Here is a 23,420-nt window from a genome sequence, read left to right on the forward strand (position 1 = left end):
TTTCAGCCCAGTTCTCTGTGACAACCTAGAGGGGTGGGATGGCGTGGGAGATGGGAGGGAGGGGGCATGTGTCTGTATACCTGTGGCTGATTCATGTTGATGCGTGGCAGAAACTGGCGCGATACTGTAAAGCTATTATCTTCTTATTAAAAAACACACAGGCAGTTTTTCTTTTTCCATCACTGATTATGAGAGAGGAGAAAGAGAGGCCGTATTTTTCCTTTTAATAACTTGATTTTTATTTTTGGTAGTGCTGGCTCTTCGTTGCTGTGCGGGCTTCTGTCTCGTTGCGGCAGGCGGGGCCCCTCTGTCCCGTGCTCGGGCCTCATCGGTGTGGAGCTCAGGCCCTGGGCGTGTGGGCTGCGGTCGTCCTGGCCCCGAGGCTCTGAAGCGCCGCTCAGTAGCTGTGGTGTGTGGGCTTCGTTGCCCAAAGCACCTGGGATCAAACCCATGTCTCCTGCATCGGCAGGCATATTCTTTACCACTGAGCCGCCAGGCAGGCCTGAGACCACGTTTTGACAAGTGTATTTTTGTTGAAACCTAGGATTAAGGAATAGTAAATGAACATTTAAGATCCTCTTAACATATTTAGAGGTCAAAATGTGATACATTTTGAAGTCACACAGGCATTAACTTAGACTTTTTCCTTCTCATCCTTCCCAACCTTTTCAATTAAATAATTCTGTGTATTATTTAGGCATTATTGATTACACAAGAAAGGAATCTGCACTTTTTGTTTGGTATTATTTTCAAGATATTAAGGAGGTGATGACTATATCATTTCCTTAAACTTATTTTATGCATGTCTTCTCAGTTTGCTGTAACATGCCATTTTAATTTGCTAATCCCAAGGATTTCTGTTGTAATGCTAGAAGTTGTAGTTTTCAGTGGGCTTTGGTCTTAAGCTGGCTCTTTATCTTTTTTTGTTTTGTTTTGTTTCTAATCCTAATCAAAGCTTTGGTTTCTTATTAACGTACAGGAAAAACTTTTATCACAGAGGAAGCATCTACAGAGTTTATCTTGGTGACTTAAAATCTACAAATAGCCTGTGAAATGATTTTTAGCTCAACATACTGAATTTTGTCCAATAGCAAAGAATTTTCAAAGCCTTTGGCATTCTGTGATCAAGGACATTAGTTATTCTTGACTGCTTTTTAAAAAGAAAACATGTTTTCTAATTTGTGTCCTGCAGAACCTGATTGTATTTTACATTCATCCTTCTCAAAACTGCCTATTCTGATTTCTGTGTGCTCCCGGTAAATTAGTGTTTCTTTGAGAATTATTTATGTCAAATGACAAAAACAAAACAGTTTAGTAACCAGTCTGCAACCCTTTTTTCAAAGGAAAACAGCCCACGGATTGGGGCCGTACAGGGCCTCGCGAACAGTGGAGCGCCCGCCCCGGGGGTTGGGCAGAAGGGAGTTCTGCAGGAGAACTCCTTAGAAGATGCAGCCTGGAGATAGGATTAAGTTGGTCCAGGAGACTGGTCATTTCCTTATAAAGCCAGTGGGTCCTACTTTCTAGGGTAACGTCATAAGGTAGTTTAGCTAAATTGGAGGATTGTGCATGGTGTATGTTTGGATTCCTTGACAGGTATTTCCCCTAAGTGAAGGCTGACTTGGGTTCAGATTTGTCATGTGGGCCGGGCTACTGGGTGGCGGGTGGTCCTGAATATATAGTATGTTGTGTGTTAAGTCACTTTAGCCGTGTCCGACTCTTTGTGACCCTATGGACTGTAGCCCGCCAGGCTCCTCTGTACATGAGGTTCTCCAAGCAAGAATCCTGGAGCGGGTTAGCCATGCCCTCTTCCAGGGGATCTTCCCCCACCCAGGGGTCAGACCCGCATCGCTTAGGTCTCTGCATTGGCAGGTGGGTTCTTTACCACTAGTGCCGCCTGGGAAGCCCTGTGTGTGTGTGTGTGTGTGTGTGTGTGTGTGTGTACACATGTATGTATATATGTGTGTGTATGTGTCTGTATACACACATGTATATATGTGTGTATGTGTGTGTATTAACTTTATCATTTGTCAAAGCAATTTTTCTGACTACAATCAGATGAGCACTTTATAAGACAGATTTAAAGTTTCTTTTTTTAAACACAGAAGATAACTGATTTATATAAAGAATAAGGACACTTAAACTTTATTACTTTTTTTACATGAAATTTTTAATGAAAGAAAAATTTCAGCAATCTGAATTTTAAAATCTGAAATTCTAGGATGTTATCCTTCACCTGAAAAAAAAAAAAAGCAGCTCAGTTGGGTCTTAAGGTTCTATTTGTCATATTTACTCTATTTATTCTTCTGATCACAAATAATAGTAATACTCTTTGTATTTGTGTAGCAGTGAGAAAGGTGGCGCTGGTGGTAAAGAACTCGCCTACCAGTGCAGGAGATGTTAGAAACACAGTTTTGATTCCTGGATCGGGAAGATCCCCTGGAGGAAGAGATGGCAACCCACTCCAGTATTCTTGCCTGGAGAATCCCATGGACAGAAGAACCTGGTGGGGTACAGTCCATAGGGTCACAAAGAGTTGGACACGACTGAAATGACTTAACACAGGAGAAATACTAACCCCATGATGTCATAGCTCTTCATTACATTCCTTTAAGGATGTAGTTAGGTATTATCTTTATTTAGCAGTTAAGTAAGCCCAAGTTTGGGTTTCCCTGTTGAATTAGCAGTAAAGAATTTGCCTGCTAATGCAGGAGATGTGGGTTTGATCCCTGGGACAGAAAGATCCCCTGGAGAAGGAAATGGCAACCTTTCCCTGTGTTTGTACCTGGGAAATCCCATGGACAGAATCCTGGAGGGCTATAGTCCATGAGGTCGCAAGAATCATACACGACAGAGACTAAACCACTACCGCACCCAAGTTTAGAGAGGTTAAATTACTCTCTCCCTAAGCTTAACCTCTAGTTAATGGGAGAACTGAGTCCTGTTCCGATTCCCAACTAATGCACTTTCCACTACTGTGAGGATAAATTGCTCACTGATGTATATTATATATACATATATCTAAGTGTAATCATTTATATATACATATATAAATTCTGACTAATATATTTTTGATACAATAATTGTTACTGAGTTGTATATTAAAAACATTACAATGTGTACATGCTCAATTGTGTCCAACTCGTTGCAAGGCTGCCAGGCTCCTCTGTCCATGGAATTTTCCAGGCTAGAATACTATAGTGGGGTGCCATTTCCTCCTCCAGGGGATCTTGGTAATTATTAATTTGCTGACCCTCTTTTCCTTTGTGAACAACAGATGGATTTGTGAATAATATTGATAGCTAAGTTTGGAAAAGAAAGCTAGAATCCAGAAGCAGATTTCAAGGTAATAAAGCCTCTGTGACAACTGATAAATATAAAATATAAAACTTTTAAGACCAATTTGTTTGCAAAAGGACAGCATAAATTCTATCTAGTAATTATCAACTGCATTCTCTATGTTTGTTAGAAGATTAAATGCTAACTTAATAGCAGAAAAACTTTTATTCCTGTGTCTCTAACCAAAGAGAGGTCTGAATTGGTACATTTGGTGAAGACAGGTTGTCCAAGTACAAATATTTTACTTCAAAAACTGCACACATGGGTAAAACGCTTTCAAAAAACAAGAATGCTTTATTTCAAAAGCAAGTGTTTTATCTTTTCTTTCTTTGACATTTAAGGATTGCCAGCTGCCTGGAATTGAATGTGTTGCTTTATCATTAAAAAAGTTAAGGAATAAATAACAGTACAATATGTGTTTGAAATTTCAACATACTCATGAATCATAACATTGGAAATCATCATTCCTAGGTTTGACATTTAATAAATAATAATTGAGTGACTATCCATGACAAATCAAAGATGCTAATATTTATCTGGAAAATATTCAGGACTGTATTTTCAGATATCAAAAATAATATTGAATTCACAATTTTATTTTTTTAATTTAATTTTTATTTTATATTAGAGCATAGTTGATTTATAATATGTTAGTTTTAGGTGTACAGCTAAGTGATTCAGTTATACATGCACATATATCTATTCTTTTTCAGATTCTTTTCCCATATAGGTTATTATAGAATAGTGAGTAAAGTTCCTTAGGCTATAAGCTAGGTCCTTGTTGATTATCTATTTTATATATATCCCAATCTCCTAATTTATTCCTCCTCCCACCAACTTTTCCCCTTTAGTGACCATACCTTTGTTTTCATAATCTGTGAGTCTGTTTCTATTTTGTAAATAAGTTCATTTCTATTGTTCTTTTATATTGTAGCAACATAAGTGATATATGATCTTTTCTCTGTCTGCCTTCAGTTAGTGTGATCATCTCTAGCTCTGCCCATGTTGCTGTAAAAGTGGCATTATTTCATTTTTAATGGTTGAATAATACTCCATTATTATATGGAATCTTATCAAATTCCACATCTTTATCCACTCCTCTGCTGATGGAAGTGTAGGTTGCTGCCCTGTCCTGGTTATTGTGAACAGTGCTGCACTGAACACTGGGGTGCCTGCATCCTTTTGAATTATGGTTTTCTTCGGCTATATGCCCAGAAGTGGGATTGCTGGATCATATGTTAGTTCTGTTTTTAGTGTTTTTTTTTTTGTAGATTGTGAAAACTTCCATAGATGTATTGAGCAACTTTCAAAGATCAGATTTAAAGGAAGAGTTCTTGAAAGGTTCAACGAATCAAACCCAATTGCACATAATAATACACTTTCTTATGGTTATATCTGAACACACTGATTTTGAAACTGTAGTGCAGATAAAAAACAGTAATCTTCCAGTGCAGTGTTGGATTTAGTGTCAAAATGGATATGTAAATTAAGAGGCGCCTAATAAGTATTCAGTATGTGTTAGCTGGTTTAAAGTGGTGGTACATTGCAACTGAAGACCACACGGTTCCTGTTGGTTCTTGACAAACTCAAAGCAAGTATTTTAAAGAATTGCAGAAATATTCTGGCAAAATGAAGCCACAGCTTTAGAAAAGGGTCATAAAACTTTGATCAATATAGAGAACAAGACTGTATTTCTTTTTTTTTTTTTTTAAGACTGTATTTCTGAAACATTGTAGTTAAACACTGGCCAAAAATTGGCCACAATGAACATAAACTAGACTCTGGCCATATGAGAGAGGATCCACTGGAGTGTGAGATAAAGGCCAGAACTTTGAGGGACCATTTATTGAAACAAACAGATGAACTGCAAATTATCTTGAAATTTCTGGCTATGGCCAAATTCTACATTTGGGCCCTTTTCCTATTAAAATTGAGAACCATCACTCAAAACTGAATATACAGTCTTTTTTGCTTTCTGTGAAAAGCTGAGTCAACTTGTCGGGGACCACTTTTACACTGTTTGGAAAAAGCTGCATTCTTTGCCTGTGTGCTCAGCTGTGTCCAACTCTCTGTGACCCTGTGGACTGTAGCCCATCAGGCTCCTCTGTCCGCAGCATTTTCCAGGCAAGAGTACTGGAGCAGGTTGCCAGTTCCTGCTCCAGGTATTTCTAGTTTTATAAGGAACCTCCGTACTGGTCTCCATAGTAACTGAACCAATTTACATTCCCACCAATGGTGTAGGAGGGTTCCCTTTTCTCCACACCCTCTCCAGCTTGTATTGTTTGTAGATTTTTTTTTTTTTTAAGTAATAGCCATTCTGATTGGTGTGAGGTGATAGCTCATTTTTTTGTAGTTTAGATTTGCATTTCTCAAATAACTAGTGATGTTGGGCCTCCTTTCACATGCTTTTTGGCTATCCATGTGCCTTCTTTGGATAAATGTCTATTTAGATATTCTGCCCATTTTTTGATGGATTATTTATTTTGATATTAAACTGTGTAAACTATTTCTACATTTTGGAGATTAATCCCTTGTTGGTCTCTTCATTTGAAAATATTTTCTCCCACTCTGTGGATTGTCTTCATTTTACTTATGGTTTCCTTTGCTGTGCAAAAGCCCTTAAGTTTAATTAGGTCCCAATGGTTTCTTTTTGTTTTTGTTTTTATTTTCGTTAAGTTTAGGAGATTGATCCAGAAAGGGACTGGTGTGATTTATGTCAGAGTGTTCTCCCTATGTTTTCTCCTGAGTTTTATAGTATGTGGCCTTACATTTAGTTCTTTAATTCACTTTGAGTTTATTATAATTTATGACAATTATATTTGATAACATTTTAACTTCCTAAGTGGCACATAAAACAACTGCTTTACGAATCCATGGTATCTTAAGTTGGATGAAAATCAGTGTAATGTAAAGATCCCCATCAAGTTTTGAGACCCCTCTTGTCCCAGGTTGTTGACAGTGTACATGTCTTCATGAATATGCCTCTCTCCTTGTACTGTGTTGGCTGGAAATCAAGGCAGAATTTTCACTTAAGGTTGTTAACTTTGGAGATAGATATGTAACAAAATATAATTGGGAAGTCTGCTACATTTGAAAAAGGAAACTCCAACCTGGCTATGTTTAGTTAGATATATTTTTTAAGTTTGCAAAGCTGAAAGCTAGTCAGCAGAGCAGGATCCAGTCTTCCTTAGTTCTGGTTGTCCTGTTGTTTTATCTTTGATGGTGAAGGATGGCCTTTGTGAGATGGTTCTGTATCTACTACAGAGTGATCACAAGGGTGATGTTTGACGCAGAGCCTTCGTGTGACCCAGCCGTCCAGCAGCTGTGTGTCTCCACGAGCTGATGTCCCCTCGGTCACTGTTGGTCATCTGCTGACAAAGCTCGTCTTTGTGCACATTCACCAGATGCGCTTCTAGTACTTTTCCTCCAAAGGAACGAGTCCAGGTTGTCACAGTTGAGGCTGTGTTCTTCTGGTTCCTTCTGATCATCCCACACTTAGGGTGTATAGTGTGGAATGGTGCATCATAGTGGCAGCATCTTGTGGTGTTTGAGCGCCTTTCACGGGTGTACCTAATCCTGTGATTTCATCGGTGTCCATGTGTCCCTCCTCTCACCCCAAGGATATTCTAAGAATCATGTGCCCAAGCACTGTGATGGCAAAGGGGCCCTGAGGGGGAGTATGATGCATCTGAAGAAACAGATGAAGGAAATAGATGAAGGGCCTAGAGGGGAGTGTGGGCAGAGCTAGAAGCACATGCCCTCATGGACCGTCGTACTTTGTCCTCATTCTAAGAACAAAGGACATTCTCTCGAGGTTCCCCTTCACCACATCCCCCCTTAAAAAAAACGTGCCTTTAAAAAGCTCTCTTCTGAAGTCTGGGTTTTGTATGTGTTAGGGACCAGATGGGACCATCTAAGCTCAACATTCAGAAAACTGACATCATGGCATCTGATCTTAGATGGGTTTGGTGGAGACCTGCTTCTAGGGTTAATACGGGTGAAAGCTGAGTCAGGGGGAGAAATGGGTTCCATGTGAATAGATAACTTTAATAGTTTCTTGTCCAGGAAGAAGAGTCACCAAACCCATTTTTCACTCTTTTTCCATCTCCAGGCCCCTGGAAGCCTCTCTGCTCTCTTTTCATCACCCCCAGAGCAGCCTGGATCCCAGAGATCCATCTGTCAGTGCTCACCTTGGATCCTTCCTTCCCTGTGATCTCAAACCCTGCCTCAGACTCACTGGGGGCACCCATCCAGTTTCTCTTCCACACTTGAAACATGTACTTAATTTCCCCTCATTCCTTTACTGGGTTAGTAGGCTTCCAGTTCTGACTCATCCCATTTTTAACTCCTGGCCCCAACCTGCCCTACAAAGTGGCCAGAGTTGGCCACCATCCAGAGACTCTCAAATCTCAGTGATGCGGCTTCTTTATTGTCTCTTCAAATTAATCTTTCCTTTCTCACTATCACTGTCTCATCATCTTTTGCCTGGTCTGCTATTCTGCCTTTTAGTTCTTCAGTTAAAAACATATGATTATGATAGCTACCTTGAAATTTTGTTGGGGATGCTAATTTAAATGCAGTGTGTGAAATGTAGCATAGAGCCTCACTGTTCGTGACGTTCTCGGTTTCTTCTATTTCCTACTCATTTATGTCCCTGGCTCCAGGTTTTAGCTACTCCCTTTTTGTTTTTTTCCTGCTACCAGAGTTGTCGTCCCCAAACAAGCCCTATTTAAGCGCCTTTAGTGTTTCCCCATTGCCTGAGTGTAGCCAGACCTCCTTAATGTCACAGCCCCAGGCCCATCCTTTTCATCCCATCCTTACACCCTTGCCACCCCGAGTCTCAAAGCCTTTCTTGCATCTGATGTTCCAGGTACATTTGACAACTGGGTGTTGTCTGAAAACTCTGCTTTGAATTTTTTGTGTTTGGTTTTGAATCAGAGTTCCCTTTTCTTTTTTCTCCCCTATCTCTTGGTTGTGGAAAACAATGAGCCAAAACTTTATTCTATGTTTGGTAGAATTATTACATATGTGTGTCTGTATGAATATGAATCTCACAAACTGTTAGTCATTCTGAGGGGTGGGCATGAGGTCAGCTTTGCCATTGGCTAGACATATTATCTTGTCCAGAAGTGACTTAAACTCTCTAAATCTGTGTATTTTCATCTGTTCAGTGAAGTAGGTTTAAATGGATGGTCTTTGTTTCTGCCTGGACCCAAACTTTATTATAACCCAGGTAAAGCTATTCTATAGGAGGAACTGAGATAAATCTCCCAGATCCTTTGCTTTCTAATAGAAGTTAATGGCTTTAGATGATAACTGGATTAGGGAATAAAGAATTAGCAGTTGGGTGAGTAGCAGGCACTTTATGTATATCATGTCACTTAATCCTTTGAAACCTCACTTGAGATAAGTAGGTATTTAACAGATAAGATAATGGAGGACTGGAAAGGTTAAGTCACTGCCCAAGACATAAAGCTGGTTAGGCTGTGGTAGCTGTTGGACTCTCCCACTAGCAGCCACGCCTGAGCGGAAGTGGGTGCTTCATCTTTTGTCAGCTGTGGTTTCTTAATACTGTTTTTCTCTGGACCATGAAGTGTTTAGTCCAGACAGTTTAGGGGGAAAAGTTTTTGGTTGCGTGTATGTGTTCGTCCTGGGGTTTGAGTTATTTCGCTTTCTTCCTGGGTAATATTTCTATTTAAACACCAGTGAAGTCAAATCATAATGCTTGACTCTCTGTTATTTGTGCTTATTTTTCTCAGAAAGCAAATGTTTGTTTAACAGAATAGGAGAGGGATGAAATCCATGGCAGGTGAGTGGATAGTCTTCCTGCATCGTTGCTCACTTTAATGTGTCTGGAGTCCTGTATAGCTCAAAAGCAAGGATCTCGGTGCCTTGAGGTAGGTGGCGTAAGTGGGCGCAGGAGCAGTAATGAAAAGGGCAGCAGCAACAGCTCCGATTTGTTGAGCTGATGAGCCTGATGCGTGTGACTGATGCACGTGAGGATGCGCATACATGTGTTACATTTGCTGTGTATATTTTGCATGCATGTTTCTAAGTGCTTTACTTGCATTTGCTTTTTCAATCCTCTCAATAACCCTTTGGAGGCTAGTATTATTATCATCTCCATTTTTTAGATGAAGAAATCAAGGCACAGAGAAGATAGGACACTTGCTTAAGTTTATAGAGCTAGGATTCATGCTTGCAATTCTATATCTGAGTTAGTTCAAATTTGTATTGTTAACCTGTTACATTGTTGAAATGTCTCTCAACTAATGTGTATCTCCTTTTTTGGTGTTTGGACTCAATGCACTTTTTGGAGGGCGTTAGTAATAGACTTTATTTATTTTTTGGGGGGGGAGCTCCAAAATCACTGCAGATGGTGACTGCAGCCATGAAATTAAAAGATGCTTACTCCTTGGAAGGAAAGTTATCACCAACTTAGACAGCATATTAAAAAGCAGAGACATTACTTTGCCAACAAAGGTCCGTCTCGTCAAGGCTATGGTTTTTCCAGTAGTCATGTGTGGATGTGAGAGTTGGACTGTGAAGAAAGCTGAGCGCCGAAGAATTGATGTTTTTGAACTGTGGTGTTGGAGAAGACTCTTGAGGTCCCTTGGACTGCAAGGAGATCCAACCAGTCCATCCTAAAGGAAATCATTCCTGGGTGTTCATTGGAAGGACTGATGCTGAAGCTGAAACTTCAATACTTTGGCCACCTCATGCGAAGAGTTGACTCATTGGAAAAGACCCTGATGCTGGGAGGGATTGGGGGCAGGAGAAGGGGATGACAGAGGATGCGATGGCTGGATGGCATCACCGACTCAATGGACATGAGTTTGGGTAAACTCTGGGAGTTGGTGATGGACAGGGAGGCCTGGCGTGCTGCGATTCCTGGGGTCGCAAAGAGTCGGACACAACTGAACTGAACTGAGTAACGGTTTGTCTTCAAAGTAAAAATAACTAGGCCTTGTGGGGTTGTTAAGTCATTGGAATTAGTGAAATATCCTGGAAGAACTAAGACAATCCTTCTTATGTGTTATTAACCATGATGTTTTAAAAATGCAGATATGAAATTATTACAGATTCATGAAGATACTTTATTCTATAGAATGTTATTGAAATGGAAATTTTTCATATGGTTCAGTGCTGGCTGGTGAAGTAGCTTTGTTTTGAATTACAGCACATAAGCAATTTTTAAAAGGTTTGGCAGTAATAAGTAAAACAAACACCTTTTCTATTTAGCAAGTGATAATAGTGGATTCTAAAACGACATTTTGCAGGAAGAAAGTTTCAGCCTAATAGAGAGATAACAGCATGTGTATGTTTTAACTTTGTTGCATTAAAACTCAGTATATTCTTCTTCCCTCCATTTTTTTTTTTTGTTTGTTTTTAGGTCTTCACCAAAGAACATGGATGAAAATGAAGCCGACCAGCCCCTGATGACAAGTAGCCGGTACCCTGAAGAAGCGGTAAGAAAGCGCCCAAATTCACGGAATTCTGGAGGACGTGATTCTTCTAGGTTTTCCAGGAAGAGTTTCAAGCTGGATTACAGACTAGAAGAAGATGTGACTAAATCAAAGAAAGGGAAGGATGGGAGATTTGTTAACCCTTGGCCAACGTGGAGAAGTCCGTCTATTCCAAATGTTCTCAGATGGCTGATAATGGAAAGAGACCACAGCAGTGTTCCGTGCTCCAAAGAGGTAGCGTCTGTCTTCCGAGTGCTCTGTATTTGCTCTTTTTAATTATTTTTGATGACTAGTGTATTTGGCTGCGCTGGGTCTTTTTTGCTGTGTGGGCTTTCTCCGGCTGTGTCAAGCTGGTCTACTTTCCAGCTGCATGCCCGGGCTTCTCGTTGCGGAGCGTAGGCTCTGGGGCGTCTGGGCTTCGGTGAGCCCAGCGCGGGGGCTCAGCAGTTGCAGCCCGCAGGCTCTGGAGCACGGGCTCAGGCGCCGTGTTGCGCAGACTTCGTTGCTCTGCAGCGTGTGGGATCTTCCCAGGCCAGGGGTCAAACCCGTGTCTCCTGCGCTGGCAGGCAGATTCTTTACCACTGAGCCACCAGGGAAGCCCCGTGTATTTGCTCTTAATATATGTATTCCTTAACTTTGCTGTGAATTGTATTATGACTCTCCAGTTAGGTAACTGAGCCCTTTTATACGATAAGGTTCTAGAGAGATGACATGAATAAGGTGCCTTCACATTCACAGTGGAGCAGCAGAGCGTATGTGTGTGTAACTAGCTCTGATCTGGTGGCAGCTGGAAGTAGGAACAGAATGTCTTAAAATTGCAGGGAAGGAAGATGTTGATTCTGACTGCTGGGATTGGAAATGGTTTTATAGAGGAGATGATCTCTGAAGTAGGCCTAGAAAGATAAAATGTATTTGGCAGTGGTTTTCCCAGTGGACGGTGGCATGAAGAAGGTCACAAAAGGTGAGAGTGCATGACATGTTCCAGAGTGTGCTAACCCGTGCTTTGGAATATGAATTATGAGGGTTAAGCCTAGAGTGCTTGGCTCTTCCTTCTTGGATAAAGCTGCTAAAAATTTAAAAGAAATCATCAAATAACCTTCCACCCCTTTAAAAATTGAGAGTAGGTTCCTGGCCTTGCAATATGCCAGTTATACTTATGATGAAACAAACTTTGGCCTCCGGTTTATTAGATGAGTGAGATTTCACTTTGGCTGGGAGTGGGTGGCTCCCAATTGCAGTAGGACTTTCCTCTCTTTTCTTAGTTTCTGGCTGCTCTGTTCCTCCTACCCACCTTGTCCTCTGTTTTCCAGCAATGCCTGTCCTGCCAGACACTGTGGGGAATTGAGAGATAAGGCAGCAGGCGTTGGAAGTGGGTGGGATTGGAAGTGGGAAATGGGTGGGAAAAGAGTGTGGACATCCCTGAAGGCTTGATCTGCAGTGAGGCAGGAGCGGGGAATAGGTGGGTGGTGACGACGTTAGATCTTTAAGGTAAGTGTGTCCATTTTTCTTTAAAGGATATGGGATTAAAAAACAAAACACAACCCATATTGTCACTTCAATGCCAAGGAATCCTAGTTAACAGAGTTAACATGAATAATATTTTCCCAGCACTTTTTAAGAGTGAGTCAGGAGATTAATAAGTAAAACCTTATTGTATGTTTAAACTTTGTGGTTGGGAGGAACAAGACCATTTTTGTTTCTTCTAGAGAACCGATATGAAGAGAAACATGGAGTCAAGCTGTGAGAAGAAGGGCTTAGGGCAGGAGGCCAAGATGGGTAGACTACCTGTTGGGTAAAAGTCCTTCCTGGTATTTGGGCCACAGCCTCTAAAAATACAGCAGTAGTAGTGGTGTCTTTAGTTTTCCTTCCTTTCAAAGAGGAAAGTGAGTGACTACATGAAAGCAGAAGCACATCTCTGAACACTGACAGTTTAGAGATAACTGACTAGAAACTGGGTTCATTTTCTGAGAACTCATTAGGCCAGTGGTTCTTAAACTCCACTGTCCAGGTGCTAAAGCTCAAGCCATGAACAAAGCAGGAAGCACCCTTGCCTCCTGGGGCCTTAGGTTTAGTGGAAGAGAGACAGTAAATAAGTAAATGATGTGTGATAATGAAAAACGATTAGTGCTTTGAGGAATAATAAAGTGGAAAAGGAAATGGGGTGGGGGGTTGGGAGCCGAATTCTTTAATGAAGCATAAGCATTTTTAAAAACTTACTTATTTTTAATTGAAGGATAATGACTTTACAGCATTGTGTTGGTTTCTACCAAACATCAACATGAAGTCAGCCGTCAATCAGTTCAGTTGCTCAGTCGTGTCTGACTCTGCGACCCCATGAATTGCAGCATGCCAGGCCTCCCTGTCCATCACAAACTTTCGGAGTTTACTCAAACTCATGTCCATTGAGTCAGTGATGCCATCCAGCCATCTCATCCTCCATCGTCCCCTTCTTCTGCCCCCAATCCCTCCCAGCATCAGGGTCTTTTCCAAAATGAGTCAACTCTTCGCATGAGGTGGCCAAAGTATTGGAGTTTCAGCTTCAACATCAGTCCTTCCAATGAACACCCAGGACTGGTTGGATCTCCCTGCAGTCCAAGGGACTCTCAAGAGTCTTCTCCCAACACCACAGTTCAAAAGCATCAATTCTTCAGCGCTCAGCTTTCTTCACAGTCCAACTCTCACATCCATACGTGACCACTGGAAAAACCATAGCCTTGACGAGACAGACCTTTGTTGGCAAAGTAATGTCTGCTTTTTAATATGCAGTCTAGGTTGGTCATAACTTTTCCTTCCAAGGAGTAAGCGTCTTTTACTTTCATGGCTGCAGTCACAATCTGCAGTGAATTTGGAACTCCCAAAAATAAAGTCTGACACTGTTTCCACTGTTTCCCCATCTATTTGCCGTGGAATGATGAGACCAGATGCCATGATCTTAGTTTTCTGAAATCAGCCATAGGTTTACCTATATCCCCTCCCACTTCCCTCCCATCCCACCCTCCCCCTTTTTTTTAAAGGCAGGAGTTTCTTGTTTCTTTGATTTTCAATTTAGTTTTTATTTTATATTGGATTATAGTTGATTTACAAGCTACTCCCCATGTAGGGTATTACCAAAATATTGACAAGAGTACCCTTTTCCTTACAGAAGATCCATGTTGATTCTCTCTTTTATATTTAATGGTGTCTATATGTTAATCCCAAACTCCTAGTTTATCCCTCACTGCCATGTTTTCTTGTACCTACAGCAGCCACCACTGAGCTTTCCAAGTCTGTGAGTCTATCTGTTTTGCAAATAACTTCATTTGTATCATTTTTCCTTAACTGTACCTAAAAGTGATACCAGATTTTATTTGTCTTTCTCTGTCTGACTTGCTTCTCTCAGTATGATCATTGGAAGGGCCATGTACATTGCTGCAGATGACATAATTTCATTTTTTTTTAAGGGCTGAGTATATATTCCCTTATATAGATATGCACCACATCTTCCTTACCTATCTTCATCTATCTTCTTCATCTATTGATGGACATTTTGGCTGAATCCATGTGCTGCTGCTGTGAATAGTGCTGTAATGACTGTTGGAATGCATTTGTCATTTCAATTATGGATTTCTCTGATAGACACCCTGGAATGGCATTGCCGGGTATATAGTATATCTACTGTTAGTTTTTAAAGAATCTTCATACTGTTCTCTGTAAAGGCTGTTACCAGTTAACATAGGAGGGTTCCCTTTTCTTCATGGCCTTCCCACCACTTATTCCTTCTTATTTTTTAGTTTTATATATTTATTCACACAGTTTTGCCTGTGCTGGGTCTTCATTGGTGCACAGGCTTTTCTCAGTTGCAGAGGGGCTGCTACTCTCTAGTAGCGTGTCGGCTTCTCATTGCGGTTGTTTCTCGTGAGGAGCACGGGCTCTAGGGCGAGCGGGCTTCAGTAGTTGCGATGCGTGGGGTCAGTATTTGTAGCTCCCGGACTCTAGAGCTCAGACTCAATGGTCCTGGGACACAGGTTTAGGTGCTCTGAGGCATGTGGGATCTTGGACCAGGGATTGAACCCATGTGTCTTGCATTCACAGGCAGATTCTTTACTACTGAGCCACCAGGGAAGGCCCCCTCCAACATTTATCCTCTGTAGACGTTTTGATGTTGGTGATTCTGATTGGTGCAAGAGGATACCTCATTATACTTTTGATTTGCATTTCTCTAATAGTGAGTGATGTTGAGCATCTATTCCTGGGCTTTTTACCTTAAAAGAGCCTTGTGAGTCATATTTACCAGTTGAAATCAGCTTCTTGAGAGTCACCCCGTATTGTATTTTCTTTTGATTACCTAGGACAGCACATTGCATGCGGGGAAGTCACGAATACAGTAGCTCTGCAGGCCTTGTGATGCAATTCCTCACCCATGGTTTTCCAGTTGTTGTTATGGGAAATGTCCACAAAGGAGAAGCATTTCTTCTTTCCCAGCACTGGTCACAAAGGGTGACTAGGTTAGGGCAAGTCTTGCTCCTAGGTTGTTAACGGGAGCCCACTGTGCCAGAAGAAACTCCCACCTGGGCTGTGTCTCGATACTTTCACCCTTTACCCTTCAGCCTGGGTCAGATCTCAACCCCTGCCAAAGTGCTGTGCTGAGCTTGCTGTCCTCTGTAGGTGGGGACTCCAAGGAAGGAGGCTGTAGGTGGGAATGCCTGGAGCACTGGAGACATGGAGGCCAGGTGACTTTGAAAGCTATTGCAACCCAGGGGGTCTATCGTGTTTTCCCTGCACTTGGCTTAGCTTAGTTTTCTGATGGCCCTCCTGGATCAGGACATTCTGGTCTCTTTACAGGGTACAAGATACCACAGGTCCAAGGGGGTTACTCTCTTGACACGTCCTTCCCAGCTCCCTGAGCCCCATGATAGTCCAGCTTTATGATCCAGGTGCCTCAGCCTCCAGGGATGAAGTACCTGCCCTGAAAAGTCAGGCATGAGGCAGGAATAGTCCGCTGCTTTCCTTTTTAGGTTGTCATTTAATTTTTAGTTTATGTTGCAGTTGTTGTTCAGTCGTGTCTGACTGTTTGTGATGCCATGAACGCAGCACACAGGGTTTCCCTGTCCATCACTATCTCTGAGTTTGCTCCGACTCATGTCCATTGAGTCAGTGATGCCATCCAACCATCCTCTGTCTCCCCCTTCTCCTCCTGCCCTCAATCTTTTGCAACATCAGGGTCTTTTCCAATGAGTTGGCTCTTTGCATCAGGTGGCCAAAGTATTGGAGCTTTAGCATCATTCGTTCTGATGAATATTCAGGGTTGATTTCCTTTATGATTGACTGGTTTGATCTTCTTGCTGTCCAAGGGACTCTCTCAAGAGTCTTCAACACTATAGTTTGAAGGCATCAATTCTTTGGCCTTCTTTATGGTCCAGCTCTCACATCCATACATGACTACTGGAAAAACCATAGCTTTGACTAGATGGACCTTTGTCAGTCTCTGTGATGTCTGTGCTTTTTAATGCACTGTCTAGGTTTGTCATAGCTTTCCTTCCAAGGAGCAGGTGTCTTTTAGTTTCATGGCTGACCATTAATGGTTGTGGTCACCATCTGCAGTGATTTTGGAACCCAAGAAAATAAAATCTATTACTGTTTCCATTTTTTCCCCATCATTTGCCATGAAGTGATGGAACTGGATGCCATGATCTTAGTTTTTTGAATGTTGAGTTTTACACCAGCTTTATCACTCTATGCTTTCACCTTCATCAAGAGGGTCTTTAGTTCCTCTTCACTTTCTGCCAAAAGGGTGGTGTCATCTTGTTGATATTTCCCCTAGCAATCTTGATTCCAGCTTGTGATTCATACAGCCTGGCATTTTGCATGATGTACTCTGCATAGCAATTAAATAAGTAGGGTGACAATATACAGCATTAATGTATTCATCTCCTAATTTTGAACCAGTCTGTTGTTCCATGTCCGGTTCTGTTGCTTCTTGATCTGCATACAGGTTTCTGAGGAGGCAGGTAAGGTGGTCTGGTATTCCCATCTCTTTAAGAATTTTTCACAGTTTGTTGTGATCTACAGTCAAAGGTGTTGGCGTGGTCAGTGAAACAGAAGTAGATGTTTTTCTGGAATTCTCTTCATTTTCCTATGATCCAGCAGATGTTGGCAATTTGATCTCTGATTCCTCTGACTTTTCTAAATCCATCTGGTACATCTGCAAGCTCTTGGTTCATGTACTGTTGAAGCCTAGCTTGAAGGATTTCAAGCATTACCTTGCTAACATGGGAAATGAGCGCAATTGTGTTGTAGTTTGAACATTCTTTGGGATTGCCCGTCTTTGGGACTGGAATGAAAACTTGCCTTTTCCAGTCTTGAGGCTACTGCTGAGTTTCCCAAATTTGCTGGCATATTGAGTGCCGCACTTTAACAGCATCATCTTTTAGGGAAAAGCTCAGCTGTAATTCCATTACCTCCATTAGCTTTGTTCGTAGTAATGCTGCCTGAGGCCCACTTGGTTTCACACTCCACGATGTCTGGCTCTGAGTGAGTGACTGCACTATCGTGGTTATCCAGGTCATGAAGATCTTTTTTGTTCGGTTCTTCTGTGTATTCTTCCCAACTCCTCTTAACCTCTTCTGCTTCTGTTAGGTCTGTACCATTTCTGTCTTTTATTGAGCCCATCTTTGCATGAAATGTTGCTTGGTATCTCTAATTTTCTTTGAAGAGATCGCTAGTCTTTCCCATTCTATTGTTTTTCATTTCTTTGCATTGTTCTCTTAAGGACACTTTCTTATCTCTCCTTGCTATTCTTTGGAACTCTGCGTTTAGCTGGGTATATCTCTCCCTTTCCCCTTGGCCTGTCGCTTCTCTTCTCTGCTCAGCTGTTTGTAAGCTCTCCTCAGACACCTGTTTTGCTTTATTGCGATTCTTCTTCTTGGGGATGGCTTGTGTCACTGCCTCCTGTGTGTCACGAACCTCTGTCCATAGTTCTTCAGGCACTCTGTCTACCAGACCTAATCCCCGAAATCTGTTTGTCACTTCCACTGTATAATCATAAGGGATTTGATTTAGGTCATACCTGACGCCCTAGTGGTTTTCCCTCCTTTCTTCAGTTTAAGTCTGAATTTCGCAATAAGGAGCTCATGATCTGAGCCACAGTTATTTCAGGGCTTGTTTTTGCTGACTGTATAAAGTTTCTTCATCTTTGGCTGCCAAGAATACAGTCAGATTCTGGTATTGACCGTATGGTGTGTCCACGTGTCGAGTCACCTCGTGTTGTTGGACGAGGGTGTTTGCTGCGTTCTCTTGGCAAAACTGTTAGTCTTTTCCCCGCTTCATTCTGTGCTCCGAGGCTAGACTTGCCTGGTACTCCAGGTAGCTCTTGACTTCCTGCTTTTGCATTCCAGTCTCCTCTGATGAAAAGGACATCTTTTTTTGGTGTTAGTTCTAGAAGGTCTTGTAGGTCTTCATAGAACCATTCAACTTCAGCTTCTTCGGCATCCGCGGTTGGGGCATAGACTTGGATTACTGTGATGTTGAGTGGTTTGCCTTGGAAACAACCAAGATCATTCTGTCGTTTCTGAGACTGCACCCAAGTGCTGCTTTCAGGACTCTTGTTGACTGTGAGGGCTCCTTCATTTCTTCTAAGGGATTTTTGCCCACGATAGTAAATATAATAGTCATCTGAATTAAATTCACCCACTCCAGTCCATTTGAGTTCACTGATTCCTAAAATGTCGATGTTCACTCTTGCCATCTCCTGTTTGACCCCTTCCTGTTTACCTTGGTTCGTGGACCTCACATTCCAGGTTCCTGTGTAATACTGCTCTTCACAGCATCGGACTTTACTTTCACCACCAGACACATCTGCACTTGGCATCGTTCCCACTTTGCTCAGCCTCTTCATTCTTTCTGGAGCTGTTTCTCTGTTTTTCCCCAGTAGCATATTGGACACATGCTGACCTGGGGGGCTAATCTTTCAGTGTCATATATTTTTGCCTTTTCATACTGTTCATGGGGTTTTCATGTTGGAGTAGAGTTGATTAATATGGTTATGTTTGTTTTAGGTGTGAAGCACCTTGATTCAGAAATACTGAGATGTGAGTCTGTTTTACAAACTGATGGATTTGTATTGGTTTTTAGATGGGTTGTGGAGGTGCTTTCATATGCTATTGGTCCTTATCTGACTCGCTTCTCATAGTATGAGCTTTTCCAGATGAATCACTGTCGTTGTAAATGGTTTGATTCATTCTGTTTCATGGCTGAGTAATATTCCCTTGTATATATGGACCCTGTCTTCTTTATGCATCTCTTTGGTGATGGACAGTTTGGTCTTGACTTCCAAGTCTGGGCTATTGAAATCGTGTTGCAGTGAATTTTCAGGTGTACAGATTTTTATAGTTCTTTCAGATATGTGCCCAGGAGTGGGATTACGGATATTTTAGCTCTAATTATTTTTTTTAAGGAATTTCCCTAGTGTCTAACTGGTGACTCTCACCACTTTACCTTCTGAGGAACAGGCTAGAGGCTTCCCCAGCATTTATCATTTGTAAAGGTTTTAATGGTGGCCACTCTGTATGTTGGGAGGTGATCCCTCATTGTAGTTAGAATTTGCATTCCTCTACTAATGAGCTATGGAGGTGCTCTTAGGATTCCGCCCCCCCCCCCCCCCCGGCCCCACACCGGATAGAACCTTGTGACTAAAATTTACCTCATTGCATATCCTGAAATTCACCCTCTTTTGTATTTTCTCATCATTACCTACCAGTACATTTCTCTGGGGAGGTTTCATTAAAAGCTCGGCAGGTCTATGAGGCAATTCTCCTCGGCACTGGTTTTCCAGCTGTTACGGGAAGTGTGGCCAGGCAGCAGTATTTGCTCATTCTAGGCACTGGTTCTACAGGGAACAAGAAGACCAGGGTAAGACCTGCGCCTGGCTTGTTCCTGGGAACCCTGGGTGCCAGAGGAGATGCTGTCTCAATTCTTCCACCCCTTACCCTTAACCCTGGGACACATCTCAGCTTATACTAAGGATGGGTGCTGAGGTTGCTGTCCTCTGTGGTGAGGTCTCCAAGGAAGGAGACCGGAGGTGTGGTCCCCGAGCACCAGGAGACGTAGCATCCAGCTGACTTTTCAGAGCTCTTGCATCCCAGGGGGTCTGACTTGTTTTCCGTGCACTTAGCTTAACTTACTTGTTGGATGGCCCTCCTGCATCCAAGACAGTCTGGTCCCAGCCCGAGGCTCCCGGCACCACAGGTCCAAGGGGGTTGCTTTTTTGACACATCCTTCCCAGCTCCCTGAGCCCCATGAGAGTCCTGCCTTGGGATCCAGCCTCAGACACCAGGGATGAAATACCAACCCGAAACCGCCAGGCATGTGGGGAATAAAGTCAGCTTTTTCCCCTTTGGAGATTCCCTGGTGGCTCAGATGGTAGTGTCTGCCTACAGTGTGGAAGACCCGGGTTTGATCCCTGGGTTGGGAAGATCCCCTGGAAAAGGAAATGGCAACACACTCCAGTATTCTTGCCTGGAAGATACCATGGATGGAGGAGCCTGGTGGGCTCCAGTCCATGGGGTCATAAAGAGTCACACATGACTGAGCGACTTCACTTTCTTTCCCTTTTAGATTGTCGTTTTTTAGTTAATGTTGGAATAGAGTCGATTAACACTGCCACATTTGTTTTAGGTGTGAAGCAGCTTGATTCAGTTCACTGAGGTGTACATCTGGTCTTTCTTGGACTGTTTCATATAAGTTACTCCACACTGTTGGGAAGAGTTCCCTGTGTTAGACAGTAGATCCAATTTTTTTTTTCCTGTTTTATACCTGTCAGTGTATAGATAGATGTTCATGCTAAACTGCAATGTTATTTCTCTCTCCCAGCTTTCCCCTTTGGTGATCCTAAGTTTCTTTTTTTAAGCCTGTGAGTCTGTTTCTGTTTTACAAATGGGTGTTTTTGTATCAGTTTCTAGATGGTTCTTGGGGGTGACAGCATATGCTGCTCTCTTTTGCTGACTTGCTTCTCATTGTATGAGTGTTTCCCTGCCCATTGTAACTGGGCTTCCTGGACTGAGTGCCCCCTTTTATATCCATTGGATATCTTCCTCTTGTATCTGTTTGATGATGAACAGCTGGGGCCAGACTTCCATTTCTGAGCTCTTGAAAGCATGTTGCAATGAAACTTCAGGTGAACGAATTTCTTCTTATTACAGTTTCACTCTGATATAAGCACAGATGTGTGATTACAGGTCATGTGTAGCAATAATTAGTTTCTTAAGAAACCTGCATAGTGTCCTCTGTGGTGGCTATTGCCAGTTTACCTTCCGAGCAGAAGGCTAGGAGGAGTCCTTTTCCCCACACCTTCCCCAGCATTTACTATGGGTAGAGTTTTTAATGATGGCTCCTCTGACTGGTTTGAGGTGACCCTTCATTGTAGTTAACATTTGAATTTGTCTACTAATGAGGGATACTAAGCATCTTTAGTATTTGTTTTTTAGTAAACACTCAAGAAAAATCTACCTCTTAAAATTGGCTTCCTGAGATTTGGCCCTGTTTTGAATTTTCTTTCAATTACCTGCCTGCATGCATACTACTCCTCCGAATTTTTGCAACCCTATGGACTGTAGCCCTCCAGGTTCCTCAGTCCAAGGGATTTTCCACACGGGAATACCAAAGTGGGTTGCCTTTTCCTCCTCCAAGGCACCTGCAAATTTCTCCAGGTGATTAAAAGCTTTGCAGGCTTTCTGGTGAATTCAAAAGAGCACTGGTTTTCCAGTGGTACTTACAGAAGTGTCCACAAGGCGGCAGCATTCTCGCAGTCCCAGCACTGGTTTAATAGGGCCAGGTTAGGAAAAGCCCCTGCTCCTGGCTTGTTCCTGGGAACGCCCGCTGCCAGAAGAAATGCCCTGGACTGTCTCAATACTTCCGCCCCTTACCCTTTACTCTGAACAGGTGTCAACTTATGCCAAGGATTGATGCTGAGGTTTCTATCTTCTGGGCTAGGGTCTCCAAGGAAGGAGGCTTCTGTGGGGACCCTGGAGCACCAGGATATGTGGAAGCCAGGTGATACTGCAAAGCTATGCAGCCCGGAGAGTCAGTTGTTTTTCCAGCCCTTGCTTACCTTCCTTGTCCAGTGACCCTCCTGCATCAGGACAGTCTGGTCCCACCCCGAGGTTCCAGGCACGACAGTTCCAAGGAGGATACTCTCTTACACATGCCTCCCCGCTCCCTGAGCCCCATGACTGTGCAGCATTAGGATGCAGCCAGCTCCGGCTCCAGGGGGGAAATACTAGGCCCACGGAACCAGGCATGAGGGGAATCGAGTCAGCATCTTTCCCTTGTAGATTGTCATTTAATTTTTCGTTCACGTGGGACTAGTGTTGATTAACACTGTTGTGTATGCTTTAGGGGACAAGCATCTCTTCTCAGTTCACTTATCATGATGTGTACACCTAGTCTTTTGGAGTCTTGGCCCATATAGATTATTCCAGTGTTAAGTTTCTCTGTGCCAGCCAGTTGGGCCAGGTTTCTTACTGATTTTTATCTGTCAGTATGTAGGTGTTAATTCCAAATTGTTTATTCTTTCCTCCCAGCATTTCCCTTTTGATACCCTAATTTTCTTTTCTACGTTTGTGAGTCTGTTTCCCGTTAGAAATTGATGTGTTTGTATCTCTGGTCAGATACCACTTGCAGGTTATATGGTATTCTAGTACGGTTTATCATTCATTTTTGGTCATGTGAGAATTTTTGTTGCAAAGGTCTGATTTCATCGAGTTTCATGGCTGAGTAATTTTCCCTTCTGTGTATCCCGTCTTCCTGAACCATCCTGTGCTGACGGCCACTTTGTTGCTGGCTTCCAGGTGTGGACAGCATGTTGCAGTGAATGTGAAGTGCATATATATATATATATATATATATATATATTTATTTATATTTATATTTATTAGTGTTTCTTTCGGATATAAGCCCAGGGGTGTGAATACAGATCAAATGTAGGTCTGCTTACCATTCACGGAACCTTCATAGTGTCCTCCTTTAGTAGCTTTACTGGTTTCCCTTTGGAGAATATGACTAGCATGTTTCCTTTTAACCAGCTCCTTTCTAGGATTGATCGTAGAGTTTTCAATAGTGGACACTCTTGACTGTCCCGAAGTGAACCCCCTTTGCAGTTACCAGTGGCGTTTCTGTCCTGATGAGTGCTGGTGTGTTCTTCTTATGTGTTTTAAAGTTTATTTGCTTTACTTGGAGGATAATTAGTTTAAAATATTCTGATTTTTTTTTTCCCAGGCATCACTGTGAATTGGCCACAGGCATACATGTGTCCCCTCCATTCTGAACCCCACGTGCACCTCCCTCTCCAGCCCGTCCCTGCAGGTTTCACAGAGCACCAGCTTCGCATGCTGTGCTTCACATCGCCCCGCGGTGGTCATCTGTTTTACAAGTTATAATGCACGTTTCAGTGCTGTTCTGATAAATGACCCCAGCCTTGCCTTCCTGCACTCAGTCCAGAAGTCTGTCTACTTTCCACCTGTTTCCTTTGCTGCCCTATGTGTAGGATCGTTGGTGCCGTCTTTCAGGATTCCATACATGCTTTAATATACGGTGACTTACTTAACTCTGTATAATAGGCTCTAAGTTCATCCACCTCATTAGAAC

The 23,420-nt window shown here is 42.4% G+C and overlaps 1 protein-coding gene across 8 annotated transcripts in view; it reads left to right on the forward strand.

Moving 5' to 3' along the window:
* Window positions 1-23,420, forward strand: part of NAPEPLD (N-acyl phosphatidylethanolamine phospholipase D) — a 94,067-nt gene that overhangs the window by 60,822 nt on the left and 9,825 nt on the right. For 7 of the 8 annotated variants that reach the window (XM_070469665.1, XM_070469657.1, XM_070469659.1 and 4 more), the window contains one exon: window positions 10,730-11,036. In XM_070469665.1, the coding sequence (XP_070325766.1) occupies window positions 10,746-11,036 (291 nt within the window). In that variant the 5' untranslated portion in view covers window positions 10,730-10,745. The remainder of the gene's footprint in view (window positions 1-10,729; window positions 11,037-23,420) is intronic. The other variant, XM_070469670.1, reaches the window with a different exon arrangement.

This window comes from Odocoileus virginianus, chromosome 1, assembly GCF_023699985.2.
Source record: "Odocoileus virginianus isolate 20LAN1187 ecotype Illinois chromosome 1, Ovbor_1.2, whole genome shotgun sequence".
Lineage (NCBI taxonomy): Eukaryota > Metazoa > Chordata > Mammalia > Artiodactyla > Cervidae > Odocoileus > Odocoileus virginianus.